The sequence below is a fragment of the Coffea arabica genome, chromosome 7e, assembly GCF_036785885.1.
Source record: "Coffea arabica cultivar ET-39 chromosome 7e, Coffea Arabica ET-39 HiFi, whole genome shotgun sequence".
Lineage (NCBI taxonomy): Eukaryota > Viridiplantae > Streptophyta > Magnoliopsida > Gentianales > Rubiaceae > Coffea > Coffea arabica.
This window is the reverse complement of record NC_092323.1, coordinates 20,034,363-20,053,150: the sequence shown is the minus strand read 5'-3', so window position 1 is coordinate 20,053,150 and position 18,788 is coordinate 20,034,363. Positions and strand designations below refer to the sequence as shown.

Here is an 18,788-nt window from a genome sequence, read left to right as displayed (position 1 = left end):
TCCGCGGAAGCCGCGGGCACAAAGCCTAGTACCGTGCAACGCGACTGGATCCTATTCAACACTATTTTTTTCAACAACCGAAGCAATTCAACATTCAAGGGGGCAAAGTAAGGAAAAGGCATTTCTACGGGGGAATTTTGGAATTAAACCCAAAAAAAAAAAGTTTCAAATAATCTTCAAAAAATCTCAAAATTCTCTCCGCCTCTCTTTGACTTTCTGAGATTCGGCTTCCCATTTCCGCAGCCAGAAATTCCCCCGACCAGAGAACACAATAAACAGAGAAAGAACGATAGAAAAGATTAAAAAAAAAAAATCACAGATGCAAAAGAGGGTTAGGGCTTCCACGAAAATTTCCTTCGGAGATCGAGTAGCCCTAACCCCTTCCCCCTTTCAATATCTTTTTCAAATTAGGGCATAGTTGTTCTCATCCATGAAAAGATTGCCATACAAAAATTAGAGGAATAGATTAAATTGAAGAGGAAAAAGGAAAAAGAGCAAAATGAGTGGTCAAATGGCTCCACCTCCTCCAGTTCCTCGCCGGAATAGTTCGGCTCAGAAACGGAACAATCCTTCTACTCTTCGGAAATCCTCGAATTCGTCGGAAAATGGTTCCGTCAACGTTAATTCTAATAGCAACAGTGGGTCGCTTACAAAACCTACTTCCCCTGCGCACTCGTATGTCAACAATTATATTCTCTATGATATTGTTTTTTGTTTGTTAATTCTTTTTTTTTCCTGTTTAATCTTTGTTTACTGTCTTGTTTGGATAATCAAAATGGGAGTTATATAGTACCAGGCAAGTCTGTTCGTTGTTACTTGTGTTCTGTTGTTTTGGTTTTTGAAAGCAGTTTCTTGTCTTTTTTTTGGTAGACAAGTTGCAGAGTTTGAAGTGTTAAGTGTAGAAGAAGTAGTTTCAGCAGTTGTTTGAGAGGGAAAAATAGCTAAATGGGGAGCTTGGAGTCTTCATTGATAAAAGAAGGTGTAATTGAGCTCCTTATTGTATGCTGCCTTATTGTGCACTGATGTAGTGATATCGTCCATGAAAAAGTGTAAGCTTAGGACACAATTAGTAGGAATACGTGCTTGTTGTCTTAATTGATAAAGATGGCACAAAAGTGTACAAAATAGTACAGAATGTACCATTATGGTGCGCAGGAAAGTGTGTAAATTTGGGTCGTAATTGATAAAGGAGGCATAGCGTTGAGCTACTTCTTGTATAGTGCCTTATTATGCAATAAATGTAGTGAGACGTGGATGAAATAGTGTTCAGTTAGGACATAATCAGTAGAAATTTTACCCCTCTAATCAGTAATAAATAGGTAATAGTTATGCTCTTCTAATGTATTAGGTATTAAACATGTCTGTTTTTAGTAATTTTGCCTGATATAATTTTTTTTACTGTTGAATTATTGGTGGGCGCGCATATTTTTGTCTTACATACTATGTGAATATCATGAAATGGTTAGTGTTTGGTTATCTGTATGTCTCTGTCTGTGGGTTGTCCAAGTGGCTATGCCCATATTGAATGTGCGTGTATCTGTGGATGGATGTAGATCTGGAGGAGGGGAAAGGACGGTGAAAAAGCTGAGGTTGTCAAAAGCACTTACAATTCCTGAGGGGACAACTGTATCTGATGCATGTAGGAGAATGGCTGCTAGGCGTGTTGATGCTGTGTTGCTGACTGATGCTAATGCGCTGCTCTCTGGCATTGTCACTGATAAGGTATCTGATGTTAAGTTGCAGTTGCCACTGAATTATGTTCATGAATGCAAGTGGTCTTTGTTTTAATGTATGCTATTTTAGATATAGGCTTGGTGAATCTGTGGTAGATTGAATAAAGAAAATTAGTTTATGAAGCATAAGAATAAGATTTAGGTTGGATAGGGAGAGAACTTTGTTGGTAATTTTGATTTCATAATGTTAGCAAGAGTTGCAACTGTCATACTACAGTCACTACGTTCATACCAGTTAGCAAATTTTTGGGAGGGGCAGTGATCTAGAACTTATACTCTAAAAGTAATTTTGAACTTTTGTCTTTTGCTTTTAGGATATTACGACTAGAGTTGTAGCTGAGGAGCTGCGACCAGAGCAGACAATAGTTTCAAAAGTCATGACGAGGAACCCAATTTTTGTAACTTCAGATTCGTTGGCAATTGATGCTCTTCAGAAGATGGTCCAAGGTTATATTTTCATGCTTTTGGTTGTCTTGTTTGTTCTTAATGCTGTGTTCGAGTGCATGAGGAGTTCTTATGCACCTCTACTCATGCATGAAGATTTCTAGAGGAGTTAATATTGTTAGATGTAGGGAGTAAATGAATGACGATGTGATAAAGTACAGTGTGTAATATGCATGAAGGAGACAATAGTCCCAGGATAATTATGCCACTAAGATGGTTCTGAGTTTGACAGTGTAATCCTATAAATGTCCACAGTCGTGAGAAATCTACGTGGATGACTCTTAGGGATGGGAACTTCCACTCGGGCTAATATCATCATTATGTTTGACATTCTAGGCTCCGTTACTTCTTGGAGGGTATTGATGCAATCTTTTATCTCGTCTGGACTTTTTTCCTGCGTTGTGTGTGTTTTTGGTGATTTATGCTTTGTTACCAGAACATGACTACTTTAGTAATTTATATGTGTGAAATTATTAGCAGTTCAGTACTTCCCTTTATTTGTTTATAAAACAGTTCTTCTTTGTCTACTGAACGATTTGGAGAAACAGTTCTTGAACTTTCATTTTGTGCTCAGTCAATAATGTTTTGTTTGACCCATGTTCATGGCTTTTATCCTTTCTTAAATTTTTTTTTCCAGAGGTTAACTTGGTTTCTGGCTTCAAGCTCAAAACCACATTTATGTTCTAATTCCTTGACAGGAAAGTTTCGACACCTTCCTGTTGTTGAAAATGGGGAAGTTATAGCTTTGTTGGACATCACAAAATGCCTATATGATGCTATATCCAGAATGGAGAAGGCGGCAGAGCAGGGAAGTGCAATTGCAGCAGCTGTAGAAGGGGTGGAACGACAATATGGAAACAATTTTTCTGGTTAGTTGAAAGTTAATGATTACCCATCATGCAATTACTACACAGGAAAAAGGATCATTTCTACACTTCTTAACATCTGGCTTATGAATAATATAACACCGTCTTTTTCAGCAGTTCAGATTTTATTTTAATGGATTAGGGATAGAGCTTCAAAACCATGTCAGACAATATTTAACATGTTAGTTGAGAGAAACAAAAAGTATTCTTTTGTATTTATTAATAGTTATCCTTCCAAACTTGCATATGACAACGTTGTGAATAAGGTTTTCCAAGTACATTTAGAATGTGCATAGTATATGGATAGAAGTAAACATTCTGATGCGACTCAGTCTGAATATTCTGAAAATTAATTGAAGTTGCTCGACTGCTGGAGTTTGATTTAAAAGTCCTATTGATGTGTATTCTATCTGTGTTTATATGATATAGTAAAATAGTCCATGCTACTGCGTATCTTCTTTTGTGTTTGCCATTTATCCTAATTGAAGTTTTATGTTGTTTCCTATTTACATTTCTTGAAATACCATTTATTGGGAAGATGAGTCTTGAATGTCTTTGGTATTTCTAATTGTATATCCAGTGCATTTCAAATATATTGAAGAATAAAACTACTTCTGTTAGTGCAACTTTAGTTGTGATGCAACAAACAAGTGTTCCAAGGAAAAGCTAACCCTATGGCATTTTGGTCTTTTCTGGATGTGTTTAGGTCATTTAGTGGGTTTTCTTTTTTCTTTTTTTAATTTTTTGTCTTTTCTTAGACTTCCAGTAGAAACCCTTTTCATTGAAGTGCATTACCATGATATCAGTCTTTTTTTTTTGCAGTACACCTTGATGGCTGAAAGGATAGAAAAATTGTTTTAGGGTCTATTAAGTATTGTATTTCTTCTGAAGCTATTAACAAATACAATTGGACAGATTAAAACTTTCTTGAAATTGTATGAAGCAAATTAGCCTTAGGTGTGATTTCTTAAGGTTTTGGGAGTCATGCCCTAAGATTTCCTTATTGTTCTCTTTCTCTTTATGATCCAACTTAGAGCAGTAAACCCCACTTCCTTCAGCTTTTAACTGCTGTCCAAATTCAATTCCTGTTCCCGCCGTATTACCTTTAGAGTTGTGAAAGTGAGTTTGCCTAGGTATTAATAGTTTGGTGCTACATGATGTCTGGCATACTTGCGAGCTTTGTCTCAGAGGCTGATGGATGGTACTACAAATGCTCATACTTCTAACTCACTGCTGCACTGCACCTTATTTTCTAAAACTGAAGTTCATAGTTATTACCCTTATGACCCTTTTGGCTTTTGGTAGTGGAAGAGCAAGAGAGGAAAGAAAAATGTTTTATTTTTGAAGCCACCCTCTTCTTGCAGCTTTGTGGACTGCATCTTTTTGTTTTTTATCTAGAAACCATGCAGCGATCTTATTTATCTTCCCTACTCTTTGGTAGACATCTATTTGAAAATATATGTTGTCATAAATTAGATTTGTCCCCCAACCAAACCCCCCCCCCCCCCCCCCAAAAAATAAAAATAAAAAACCGATATCTACAAACATAAAAGGACATGGCAGTCAGCATTAATGTGAAATAGTTTTCTAATAAGATTGAAAAAAGAGATTTTGTTCTTTAAAGTAATTATCATCTTAAAGAATGTTAAAATGTTAAGTGAATGTAGCAAATTAAAGATGGTTAAAAATGTTAAACTCAGATAATTATGCTAGAGGTGCACTGTATATCCTTATCGTATGATATGCTTTACGTTTGTGTACTCAATTTCCAGCTTTTGCACCACATTATGTAACTTCATACACCATTTTCCTTGTATCTTTTATTCCAGCTCCATCTGCTTTCATAGAAACGCTTAGGGAGCGCATGTTCAAGCCTGCTTTGTCAAGTATCATGTCCGAGAATTCCAAGTATAGTCAAATTTCCTCTCTGACCTATGTCTGTTGTGCAATATGGCTTTCTTGAGGCTGATTTTGTGGCCAACTAAGTGTAGTTTTATAACGATGTCAGGGTTGCAATAGCAGCACCATCAGATCCTGTTTATGTTGCTGCAAAAAGGATGCGAGAATTGCGTGTAAATTCCATAATTATTATGACATCCAACAAAATTCAGGGGATATTAACGTAAGATGTTCTCTTTATCAGGATTTTGAGTATCTCTGCTTGTGTGATGGGCATATCTATTTCATAGTACTGTCTTTGATGCTCATTCGATTACATTTTTGTTTAACTACTGCACTGCAGTTCAAGAGATATGCTTATGCGTGTTGTAGCCCAAAATCTGTCTCCTGAGCTGACTCTGGTGGAAAAGGTTCTTACAATTATCACTCAAATATTTCATTTTATTCTATATCTCAGTTCATTTTCAGATAAGCATAGGCCATGTGGTGCCTAATTGATCACTAATCTAATCCCTATAAATTACCTGGTGTGAAACTGTTGCTTCAAAATGACTCATCTTTACCTTCTGTTATATTCAGAATTTGTTGCATTGTTTTTTACAGTTGTATCTCTTTTCCTTCATTGTTTGTGTGGTCAGTGTTTCTCTTGTATAGTAATATTCATGAATTTAGAAACCTGAAGAACTCCTAGTAATTTCACTCCTGAGGATAGTCAAACAGCAATAGCTTCCACAAGAGACATGTGAAGTATTGCTGCAGTTATGTGTTTAGCCTGGAGTGGAGATTAGAATCTTCTCTGCCTACTTCACAGGAAGATTTTAATTAAAATTTAAAAACTAATATTAGATAAAGGAAGACTGCAGGAAAATCTTGGAGTCCCTCATCTCTAAATGACATTAATCTTATGCTTCATTTGAACATGAGCAAGTCTTTTGAGAAAGCATTTTACACGTCAAGTAATCAGAAATGAAATTGCTTTCTCTCCTTTTTCCCCCCCTTTGTTTAACCAAGATATTTGTAAGTGTGTTAAAGAAGTTGGGTAGTTAACTTAAATAGTTGGTAGTTCCAAGTGATTGCATTTTCTTGCAAAATCATGCAAATTTCGCATGGCACAAGATGGGTATAAATTATTGCTTCTTGAGGGTTAGATTATTGGACATATAATATGTTAATGGAACATGTATACGAGAAAAGTAACTTTTTTTTCCATGTACTTCTCTTTTATTCTTTTTAATTTTGTTAAAGGCTACCCTGGGGAAGCAAATAACAAGCTGCACATCGTAATAGTAATTTATGTTGGAAATAAAACAAAAACAAACAGTTTGAATGACTGGAACTGGAATTGAAGGTGTATAATTCTACTTACTTCTCCTTGTTGTGTACAGAGCGTGGCTTTGACAAGAGTGTAACTAGATAATCTTCTAAGCCTTGTGCTTCAAGACCTATAACTCCTTTGAGATTGACGTGCTCTCTATTACTAGATAGGGTTCACTTTACTAGTTGAGCAAAGACTGCATGCTGACTTGCATCTCCTTGAACTGACCTCCTTCATCCATAATATATTATTGTTAATGACCTTTTTTTGAATGGCAAATCCCGTACACGAGGGTGCGATGCCAGCCTTGTTATTTTATTGATTTAACCAAAAAAAAAAAAGAAGTGGGAGGAGGGGGCATAATATATTATTAATGACCTAACTCCTAAGGAATTACATTTAAGATGGAACCTAATATAGTAGATGAAAATTGACATGGCTTCTATTGAATGATATTACTTCTTCTTTTTTTTTTCTTATTTTTACCTTTTTTTTTCGGTGCGAGGGGAGTGGATGGACCTAGATGGTTTACATTCCTGCTCAACTTACCAAACACTGGAAAAGGGATGTTCCACATTGAATTGGCTTCATCTTTAGTAATGCAAAAATAAACCTGACTACACCTTTTTTGATCTTAAAACTAGTTTTAATTGTTTCATAGTTATGGATAATGCAGTATTCATTAAAAGAATAGCTTTTTCATGCAGTGTGATTTTGAATTCTGTATGTTCACCACCTCCACCTCTTCATCACATTTTCACAGAAAGAGTGGGTGTATCTTGAACTCAACCTTGAGTATGTCTCAGTGCCTCCCACCTTTTAAAACACAAGTCAAACTTACCAATTGCCAAACATCATAGTGGCAAAGTAATGAATGCCCTAACAATTATTTAGCTGTTCTGTTTGAGAAGTATTTATTGCTTATTTTAGTTGGCTTTCAGCATCAAGTGTTGTGGGTGCCTTTTTATTTGGAGATTATAGGAACGATCAAGAAAGGGATTGTCGTGGAGAAATGTGTCTTTGTTTTTCTTTGGGTGTGGGAGGAATAGAGAACAGTAGATATCTATGGCAATGTTACCTGCTTTTAGATCTACTAATTGGTGGATTGCTCTGGAGAAATTCAATTGGTAAGGAAAAAAACAGAAACATGGGAACCACAAATACATGAAGGTCTTTGATTGGGTTTTTATTAGCTTTAGAAACTAATTTATTGGACTACTGGTGATGCAGCACCAGAAGCCATTTTGGATAAGATGGGAAGGATTTTAGGGTTCTTAGTTGTAGAAACTCTGAGAATATGACAATTTAAAGATGACAGCACTAGGAATTTAGGAGAGTGAATAAAGAAGGGAGAAATAGCAATTCTTTTATGAGTTTCAACTTAGCAACACTTGGTTTGAGTTCATTTCAAACCTAACCTAACCGTGTTACAACTGATATTATTAGGAGGAACACTTTGAGGTAATGGGATTCTCAAGGACTTGAGTAAACTGCATAGCTAAGCAAAATTCACTAGCAGGAAGCTGAAGTTAACTTGAACACCTAAAGTAGACTTAATGAATCTGCAGCCAAAGAGGACCTAAAATGGTGAAGTCTAGTTGGACTTTATGAGTGGAACTTGGATCCATTAGAGCCTTAACTTTTCAGCATTTTCTGAGATGTAAAAAGTATTCCAAACATTCTAATTCTAAACATTATAAGTATTCCCAAACATTTCTTCGATGTTGCATTCTGATGCCTAGTCGAAACAGGTTTTTGTGTTTTCTGTAAGCATTATAGCTGGTGCATACTTGATCTTGTCACCATTGACTTGCAATTAGTACCATTTTATTCCATATCTGAGCTTTGTTTAGGGGGTAAAGTAGCTACTATGGGAACGCCAAACGCATAAAGATCAGTGTTTGCGCCGTTACCAGCTTATAGGATCTAAAAGTCTAGATTGTCTTGGAGAGACTATTTAAGAGGGATAAGTAATGGAAATTGGGAAGTTGGGTAGCAATGAAACTCGACCTTTTGGTTGTGACTATTGACTTGCGATTATATCATCTTTGATTTGCTAGTTGGCACTGACTTTTGTTATTTCATTTACTGGTTTTATATGACTGGATATTATGCTAAAATTCTGATTTCTCACCTGTTTGAGTGTTATTTTTATGTCTTTTTTCAGACAAAATGAGTATTTTGCAGTGACATAAGATTTACTTCATCTAAACTTTTCCTCTGAAGGTGATGACACCAAATCCTGAGTGTGCTACACTAGATACAACCATTCTTGAAGCTTTGCATCTAATGCACGATGGAAAGTTTTTACATCTTCCTGTAGTAGACAGAGGTGAGCTTTGATTGCTTTATTGGTTATTGAACTTTAGAATTTTATGCTCAATGGTGACCTTTTGGCAGATGGACATGTTATTGCCTGTGTAGATGTTTTACAGATAACTCATGCGGCTATATCCATGGTAAAGTCATGTTCAATTCTGAGCTTGTTTCTTTAAGCTTGCTGCTTGTGTTGCAATATAGGAGGCTTGGTTTTGTTTCTTATTTGAAATATTTTTTCTGTACTTCAACTTGGTTTTTACATGAATGTCAGGTATTCTAATGTTTTGTTTCTATGTTATATTCGGATGAATAATAAAATATAACAAGGGGTCCAAATACGGCTGTGATGAGCAAAGAGGGGAATGCAACTTTGGTGGGCTGGGCCAGAGACAGCATGTTCAAGATCATATCATTTTTATGCTCTCCATTTCAAATAAAATGCCCTAAATTTTAGATTGTTTTTAGTGTCAAACAGAGGTTCAAGATGGCTTCACTGTATATTGTAATCACACAAAAGTTGGTTTGTCCCTATCATTCTTCTACTGCTCAAAAAGGTCACTTATGCTCCTGGATTTTCTCTTCTGAAACCCATTGATCTTTTGAGTGTTGTGGCTATCTATTTTCATCCAAAAGCTCTTTGAAGGATCCCATCAAATATGAGTGCTTGACATGTGGACTGCACTTCATGTAAGAAGCATTGATTCAAGCTAATGAACATCTTCGAAATGAAGAAGAAAAGATCATCAAACAAACATATATATCTGCTGGGTAATGTGTTTAGATCTATGGAGGAACAGTGTTTCTTCCATATTACGAAGTGTAAACCCTTGTCCCTTGTGTTCATTCTGATTTTGAAGAGAAGCATCTAAATGCAAATTAAAATAAAATAGAGCTATTTGGAATATGTAAATACGTCATTTTGTCTGGATTCTGTTGGACTGGCAAAGGGTACTGAGATTGTAGGTTTTTCTGGTTTTCAAGGTTGAAAGTGGTTCTGAATCTGTCAATGATGTAGCGACCACTGTGATGCAAAAGTTTTGGGATTCAGCACTAAATATGGAGCCTCCAGATGATTATGACACTCAAAGGTATACTTTTGTTTTATAAAATATCTCTTTTTGGTACTCTAAGTTATATTTGCTAATTGCTCTAAAATTTTGGATGCAGTGAGCTGTCTATGTCTGCATTGAATACGTCTGATGGGACAGAAAATGGGAAATCTCCATATCCATGTCTTGGTCTTGGGAATTCATTTGCCTTCAAATTTGAGGACTTAAAGGGTCGTGTACACAGATTCAATTTTGGTTAGTGTTCTTCTGATAACGAGACTATTTGGCTGCCATTGTATGTTTCTTTCCTCTGTTTATGAGAATTTATCTTGGTGAAAGTTATATAGTTTCCATGTGAAATATTCACTTGACTTGCATAATTATAATGTACATTTTGTTTATGTCATTATTTTGCTAGGAATCGTCCTTATTTCCGTTTTTCCTTTTCGAGTGTATTAATAAACATACTCTTGAGATAAATTTTAGTTAATGACAGGATAAATTGAAGAAAAAGTTATGAGAAATTACACATTCAGCTGGAAACACTATTTTGTCAAGCGATATCTAGTTCAGCTGAACTTTCCCTCCATTCATGAGAGTACTTTTAGTTGGTACCTGGTGAAGTTTTCTATGATTTATAGAAGAGGCAGTTTTGCAAAAGATAGAATCTTGTGAAGGCCATCTGGTTTCTGGTGGATTAGATCAGCTTCCAACTATCTGTACTTGGAGAAAAATTTGGGGAGATTGGGGTTAGTGGTTCTACGAAATGGAATTGCCAGCCTCTTGCTGTTTATGTTCCTGTTCTTGAATGCTTGAGAGGGGTTGCTTTTAGTAAGCTGAGCAGACCTCCACTGTTTGTTTGTGGTTCTAATGGTTATAATTTTGCTTTTGCTGAGCCATCTGAAATGTCAGATTGTATTCGTGTTGCAAAGCAACTCAGTTGTAAAGTTTTTTTTTGTTTTTTTGGGTGAAAATCTATTTTTGGAACTGTGTTAGAAACTAGAAATGCTTTACATGCCTTTTTTATATGTCCATCCTTTTCAGGGACTGAATTGGAGTGGTTTTTCTTTTTTTTTTTTTTGGGTGGGTCCTATATCCTTTCTTTCAGGCACAGAGAATTTGGGTGAGCTTGTTTCTGCAGTTATGCAGAGGATTGGAGCAGCTGATGATCAAAATCGACCTCAACTCTTGGTCAGTTGGAAGAGAGAACATATTTGATTGGATTTTTCTTTTGATGTAGAATATTTATAGTCTTAAAGTTCCTTATGCTGATAACAGTACGAGGATGATGAGGGTGACAAAGTTCTCCTAACAGCTGATACTGATCTTATTGCTGCTGTTAGCCATGCCAGATCAGCCGGACTAAAGGTGTGTGATTGCTCTTTTGTTGCATGTACGTTGATACCATTGTTGAAAATTTATGGATTAGTGCTGAAATCTACCTGAAGTAGGGTGTAGAGATATTCAACCATCCCCTTTTAGGAGAACTAGGAAGCATGGCTATAAACCTACTAATCTAAGCTGAGGCAGCTCACCTTTTGTGAGTCATACCTTGCTGTGGTTCATACTTTATCTCCCTAATAATGATCATAAAAATGGTCTGTGCAGGGAGATTGGATATCCTGCTTACCAAAAAAAAAGAGAGAAATCCCTTTTTCCTGATTTATACTATAATAAGATGCAATGTAAAGCATATTCCAAGTTTCTTAAAATGGGAAATTTATTTGCATGAAGAAAGAGAAAATAAAGCTAAAGATCAAGAGGCAAGAGAATGGGACAAAAGCTTCCTTTGCCCACTCAAATCTGGAAAACCACATGATACGGATAATGAGTGAAACATACTTAAACTGAATAGTTACTGTTGATAGTTATAAAGGTGTATAGCTGTTGATATGTTTCGGCTATCATATTAGTTAAAAACCAGTGGAGAGGTCTCTTAAGAGTACGAGAAGAACAAGCCTGTTGCTTTTTTCTGTTCAAAGCAAGTGAACTAAAAACAAAAAAAAACTTAAAAAAAAACACATGCAAAGTGCCCAAAGAGATGCGTTTCATTTTATCTTCTGTTCCCTCAGTCAGAACTCCAGCTCAAGCTGAGAAGCTTGATGGTTATTTTCAACAACAGGTCCACTTCTCTCGTACTTTCTATCTCTTGCTCTTTTGACATCCCAATTATGTTCCTCTTCCTTTTTTTCCCTTCTCGTGTCTAGGATTACTGCATTCTTCTTCTTGCATCTTTTTCTTGCCCCCTCCTGAAGCTTAATTTTATCTACTTTCTTGCTTACTTTCTTGCTTGCTTACTTGTAATTTTGTAGAACAACTAAGAATTATATGCTAGTGTATCACGAGCTTTGCCCTAAAAGAGTGTGCGCGTTGCTTTGTCATTTCTGCTTAAGTCCGGAAGATCCCAAGGGTTATACTCCGCTTTACGCCTTTTAACTATTCAGTTTATAGTCTCTAAGACTGTAGCCATGACATGCCTTTAGACAGCACAAAATAAATTGGTGCGGAAAAGTAAGAGAAATTTTGTTAGCAGCACTTCACTAGAATTGATGATGTGAAATCACAATTGTTGAAGGAGAAAAGCTTCTGGCTGTATGAAACCAACAAACTTTAGGTAATAGTTGATGCAAAAAAAAGGTTGTTGAGTACCTAAAATAGTTGCTTAGGGCTCCAAACACATTCTTGTCCTAAAGTGACAAAGACGAAAATACCCTTAATGAGGGACATGCCTAGCACATTGTACGAGCTATAAAAACAATTTATAAAACTATTATCACAGTTGGCAACAAAGCATAACTACCAACATGCTACACAACAACAAATTCTAAGTTCTAATATACTCCTGCATCATTTCCTTTGGTGGGAAAGGGTTCTGAGTCCCATGAGAAAGCCTCAATGAACTTGGCATGCATGTTAGGATTGATGGTCTTCAATTTACCACTTAACCAAGAACGTTTCAGCAATTAGCTTGTTGACCACCACTTAAATCTCTGTGCTTTCAGCAATTAGCTTGTTGACCACCACTTAACCAAGAACGTTTCATAGAGCTGTCCTTTGTTTTGGTTTGTACTTCTTTCACGTCTAATTATCCTCGATCTCCTCTCTTGGCCCTTTCTGGAGATGCGGAACCAAACCAATTGTTCTGGTTGAAGAGTCTTCATCAAATCTTTGAAATGAATACAAGGATCTACTTATAGAAAAATTACCTATTCTAAGAGTCTTCATCAAATCCTTAAAATGCATACAAGTTAGACACCTTAAAGGCGGGGCTGATTTGCAATTCTTGTGGTAGGCATGGAACTAATTTTTTCAGAACCTTAGATGGACCTATTTGTGTAGATGTTGCAAATGTGCTACCCATGTGCCTCGTTAAGGGCTTTTTGGTCTTTTCTTACTTCAGGGCAATAATGTATTTGAAGCCCTTATAAGGACCCATTTTAGGTACTGTATTTAGTAGTTTTTAATATCAACTGTTACCTAAAGCTTCTATAAAGCTTTCTTTGGCTTTATGCAGCCATTTGGCAACAAAGCATAACTAACAATATGCTAAACAACAACAAAATCCAAGTTCTAACGTGCTCCCACATCATTTATGTTATCAAGGGGTTGAGAGAGATAAAGACAAACTGATGGGCAAAAGGGAAAGATGTATGACGAATTGAAGGGCAGACAGAAGTGCAAGACACTCTGGATAACTATCTTAAATTAGCAATTAGTGGACCAATGTTTGGGGATATCGATGTGGGACTTTTCATCCCTGGACATTTCTCTCACACTTTGGTTCGATGAGACCCCAGGAAACATAAAATCAAGCTAGAAACACTTGTGAAGACTTCTCTGGCTGAAATAAAGGAATAATTGCCCATTCTTACAAAAAGTAATCAGTGGTCAACTGCATGTGGAGGGAAAATTGATGGCAGTAGATGAAATTGTTGTGATTTTGAATCTGATGAATATATTATTTTTTTTTTAAATCAAGGAACCTGCCATTCAATGAAAGCTATAATTGGCCACAGGTGAGAGGATAGTATATACGCTTTTATTATCTTTTGAAAATGTTAAGAATGATATATCTCTAATTGTAGAACAATCAAGAGTAAGATGTGATTTCTATAGGAGTTCGCTTTGCTTGAAAAGTATGTCCTTTGTTTTTTGCGCTTTATGCTTAAGCTCTGGAAGGCTGCTTGCACTCTAGTGGGCTTTACACCTTTGATTAGATGCTATGCAAATTGAAGTGCATGCTTTTGAAAGGTCAAGCGCAGTGTTATGTACTGGCATATGGTTCTTATTCTACAGCAGTATTATATGCACTGGATAATTGTTAGTTATTCCAAGGAAGTACAAGAGTTTAGGGAAACTATAGCTTTAAGAGAGATCCCATGTGGAAGAGAGATGTTCTGAAAATAACCATCAACTTTGTTGAGCTTGAGTTGGAGTGTTTATTGAGCAAACAGAAAATAAGGGTAATTATGTGCTTGATTAGGATAATCATGTACTTTGTTTGAGACCCTAATTACCAGATTTCTAGTACATATTAATAGAACTATTCATGTGAGATCAAAAAATAAAACTAAAGAGATCCAACAGTCAAAAAAATTATGAGATATCAAACATGAAAAGCCCAAAAAACCAAAAACTGTACCTCATTTTGCACTTTGCCTGTGTTTTATTCTGCTCGTGTTCTTCTAACAGAAAAAGGAGGGGAAAAAAAAAAAGCAATGGGCTTGTGCTTCCCCTCGCTTTGTGCTTAAGCGAGTGCTTCCCTCGCTTCTAATTTTTCTGGGAGGAAGAGATGGGCCAGAAGCGTCTCGTTGGGATTTGTTGGGAGTTGTTATGGCTCTCTCTCTCTCTCTCTCTCTCTCTCTCTCTGTGGAAGAGGGAAGAATAGAATCAGAAGATTGTCATGATCTACAAGAAACAGAAAGGTATGAGTGATAAAGTCAAAAGACAATAATACACGTATGCCTTTCTTGATTTGTTTTGTGGGTATGGATCCAGAAAACTCGTGTATATTCAAATTCCGAATGGAGTGAGTTCATGGATGGAGGGCTCCAATTGAGAAAGTTAGCTTTTGAAGTGCTCACTGTATGATACTATCTAATTTAGCCATTTTGATATTATCCCCAAGAAAGTGCTAGTATTTCATATCCGCCATTATCACGAGCATTCCCAGCTGAAACACTGGGGGGGTAAAAAAATTGAAAAAAGAAATGGAATGTACAGTTTTGGGACCTTTTCAGGCTCTATTATTTCCCAAGTCTCTCAGACAAATGTTTTTAAAGCCACATAGTTAATATTTTTAAACCAATAACCCTTATCATCTTATCCTTTCTTGACTATTATCACAAAAATCTGATGTTGATCATGAACATGCAACGAAAACAACCTAATCTTTCTTGGACACATTACCAACATTGACTTGAATCCTGGAACTTTGCATTTATGCATGCAGATGTACTTGCATGTTTATAGGTCACTGAGCTAGTCATACTTTGAGATGGACGTTCATTTACATGGAAAACAGGAATTACTCTGAAAATACTCCAGATAACATCGCAGGACTGTTAAAATTTTTGCAGGTTTCTTGTGAAACATCTGGTTATCACCACTTATATTATCAGTTTGTTCTTTAAATTAACCAACCATGGAAAAGATTCATCTGAAGACATGATACTGGAAATATTTCTGATTGGAACCCATTGCTATATTCAAGCTGGGGGAACATGGATGATCAATTTTCCTCATCAGCATGGTGCAATGAAGTTTAATATTTTACACAAACATGCGGATACTCTGTTATTTCTGCATATTACGTTGATCTAAATCTAATTTTACCACTGGTAGCTGATGATTATGTTTTGACAAATATCATGGCTAGGGAAGAAAAGTCGTCATACTTGTCTCTTATTGTCTAACATTTAAGTACTTTGTCCAAATCCTCACTGGATTTTCATTTTCAGGTCTTGAGACTACACCTAGACGACTCAGATACATGCCAAAGTAAGTCCGAACCAGAGATTAGTATGGCCACTGCTGAAAAATCTGGATTTTTCTCTCTTGGGATGGGGATTTTTGCAGGAGCAGCTGTTCTGACCAGTGTAGGTGTGGTGGTCTACCTAAAGCGTGCAAACACGTGATTGATATGAAAAGGAGCCAAATATTTTAGATTAATCTGTCTATTAACAAAACGTACCTTTAGAACTGTTAATGGAAAATTAACCCTTGTCTAGTCACTGTAGTTTTTAAATGTCAAACCGAATGTATGGGTGAACAACTCGTGTGAATAGGTAATAGTTATTCAGCAAAAAGAGCACAAAGGAATGACAGTGGTATGGCCCAATGGAGGCTGTTTTGATCTTCTTGTAATAAAAAGTTTTGTAAAACTCCCAAAGAAACGAGTTTACAGGTGATGGGATCTGTTCCCCAGTTCACTTTGTTGGAGCATTTGCATCAAGCACCGATTTTTCGCTTCTGTTTTTCTCCTTTGATCATATTTCACAATTTTACAGGAAAGGTTACAGTACTTCCATTCTCTTGATCCATTTGATTTGGGGATTATGTATTAAGAAACAACTGAAAAAAGAAAGAAAAAATGGGCCACTCCTCCCGACCTCACTGACATCACCAACCTCTGCTATGAGTTTGACAATTGTTGAGAATAATTCATGGCTCAGATCTTCTTATTTGAATTTTGTGTGAACATTGGTTGAAAAAATTCTGAAAATGCACAGGACACGTGGTGAATGGGGCACGCGGCGTTTGTGTTTTTATCTGTTATACTGGCTTTTTACGTTGTTTGAGCAACTGGAATAATTAACGTGGGTGATGAAACATCCTCTAATCCTAGTCTCATTCCTTCCATTCGAACAAGGAACTGCGCGATTGTGTCGTCTACGTGTTCATTTGTGTCGTCTACATGTTCTTTTCATTTTTCTTTTTTAAGAAAAAGTTAAAGAGTGGGTTAGGTTCTGGTCATTATCACGAGTCAGGACATGTTTTCAGAATCATATATTACTTACAGGGTTTTTTATAAATCATTCACGTTTTCACATTGGTAGCAGAAATAGAATTCGAACACATGACTTTTTTTTTAAAAGTTATCGGTGTTTACCAATTGAGTTAACTTATATTGAATTAATTGTCTCTTTTTCCTTTGAGTGATAATCTCTCACAGAGAGCACCAAAACTACAACCTTTCCTCCAACTTTCTTTTCAAGAATACGATTGCGTGACCTGGCGGCAATAGCCTTCTCCATGCTCCAAGTCCCCACTTTCCACCAAAAATTCTAATTGTTGTAGCAATCGACCTTTTTTGGTGCCTGACTTCTCACTGCTTGATAACTCCGTACTTAACCGGACTTTTCCTTAATAAAGATGAATAAAACCCAACTTAGTTCTTACTAAATGCTTTTTTCAAATATGCTGTGAAACTTTGTTGTTTTCTATGAAACCTTTAATTTACAGCTTTTAAGTCAATACAATGGATAACTGTATAAGATTAAAAGAATATTTTACATTATCCTATACTATGAAAAATCAAGATCAAATGAATCAACTTAAAATATCAAAAAAAAAGGTAAAAGTGGATGTTTACATTTACTAATACCGAATTCTTTGTCCTTGCCACTAAACATACACACATAGAGATATATATACACACACATATACAAATATGTTATATATATATATATATACACTCCCTTCGTCCCATAAAATTTGTCATGTTTGTCGCATTTTCTTGTTCCAGATTAATTATCATCTTAAAGAAGTCAACTCACCTTTTTTAATAAAATTTTATCTTTACCCTTCATGTGGTCCACCACTTATTCACCAAATTCTGTCTTTTCTACTAAACACACACACACACACACATATATATATATATATACTCCCTCCGTCTCATAAAATTTGTCATGTTTGTCACTTTTTTCAATGTTTTGAAACTCAGACCGGGCAGTGACTCGGCCGAACTTAGGGGTCAGGGGTCAATGAGTTTGATCGGAATCGAATCTATCTAAGAACCGGGTGATGTTATCATGATGTCATAAATATATAATAATTTTATATAATCTATATTAATTCAACACCCTTTGAACCTAACTCAAATTTAATGTTTAGCAGCTGTAACTATAAATTGATAAGCTTAGAACTAAATTTGTAAGACCTATTTGAAGAAGTAAAGAAATTAAAGCTACAATTGAAAATCTAGAAAAACTTATTGGAGCAATTATAGTTGTTTATTTAGGGGTCAAAACAGAATAATGGAAAAGTTTATTAAACATTCACTTCGTTAACCCTAGCATTGTTTTCCACAAAAGAAAGAAATAGAGCTCCAGGCCGTTGCAATACCATCTCTCGGCCTCTTTGTCCTCGGGTGAGCAGCAGCAAAAGCATTATTGAGGAAATGGCATACCAAATAGTGAAACTGGCAAAGGTTGGCTTGGATGAGCCTTTGGAGTAGGTTCATAGGAGTAGGATCACACTTTGCTCTAAAAACATTAAAGAGTTGCTGTTTTTCCAATGAATTTCATCTTTCTCTGTCTTTTCATTTCTCTTCTGGGTCTCTTTTTTATCAATCTATTTTTTGCTTTTAATCTTTTTCTTTTTTTCTTCCATTACTAGAAGAAAATATCATATCATCTTATTATTTGTATTGTTTTCTCTCATGTTTTTCAAGTTTTTGATTCAAAGTTTAAATCAACTTTTTTTTTTCCTTTCTATTCTCCCTCTCTCTTTCTTACTTTTTCTTTTGACTTTTGAATTTTGATGTTAGATCTGTAGTAGATCTTGCTTGATAGATCAATTAAGCTTGATTTATATTTTTTCTTCAATATAATTCAGGAAGTTCAACTCAAAAAAGAAAAAAATGGAAAACCTAGTTCTGACCGGTTTAATAGGTTTCTGGTTGAACCTGAGTTTCGACCGAATTTTTGTTAGGCAGGTTTTTGAAAAGGTTCGGACCGGATGTTTGGCTGGTTCCCAATTCCACCGGTCAGACCGATTGGTCCGGTCCGAGTTTAAAAACATTAGATTTTTTCTGGTCTCAAATTAATTGTCATCTTAGAGAAGTTAACTAATTTTTTTGAATAAAATTTTTTATCTTTACCCTTCAAATGGCCCACCACTTATTTTCTACAATTTCCAATATAACAAATAAAAGATG

The 18,788-nt window shown here is 35.9% G+C and overlaps 1 protein-coding gene across 2 annotated transcripts; it reads left to right on the top strand.

Annotated features, from left to right (window-relative positions):
- Window positions 1-256: 256 nt before the first annotated feature.
- On the top strand, window positions 257-16,069 carry LOC140011179 (CBS domain-containing protein CBSCBSPB3-like). Of its 2 annotated transcripts, none has more exons than XM_072059788.1 (14): window positions 257-675; window positions 1,554-1,722; window positions 2,048-2,180; window positions 2,876-3,046; window positions 4,873-4,951; window positions 5,052-5,165; window positions 5,286-5,352; window positions 8,484-8,589; window positions 8,658-8,716; window positions 9,558-9,664; window positions 9,744-9,880; window positions 10,734-10,816; window positions 10,904-10,993; window positions 15,586-16,069. In XM_072059788.1, exons 1-14 carry the CDS (start codon window positions 500-502, stop codon window positions 15,760-15,762), a joined length of 1,668 nt encoding a protein of 555 aa, XP_071915889.1. In that variant the 5' UTR covers window positions 257-499; the 3' UTR covers window positions 15,763-16,069. The 2 variants fall into 2 exon arrangements, with proteins under 2 accessions (XP_071915889.1, XP_071915890.1); XM_072059789.1 differs by lacking the exon at window positions 15,586-16,069 and adding an exon at window positions 13,229-13,264 and having other exon boundaries at window positions 261-675.
- The last annotated feature ends 2,719 nt before the right edge of the window (window positions 16,070-18,788 follow it).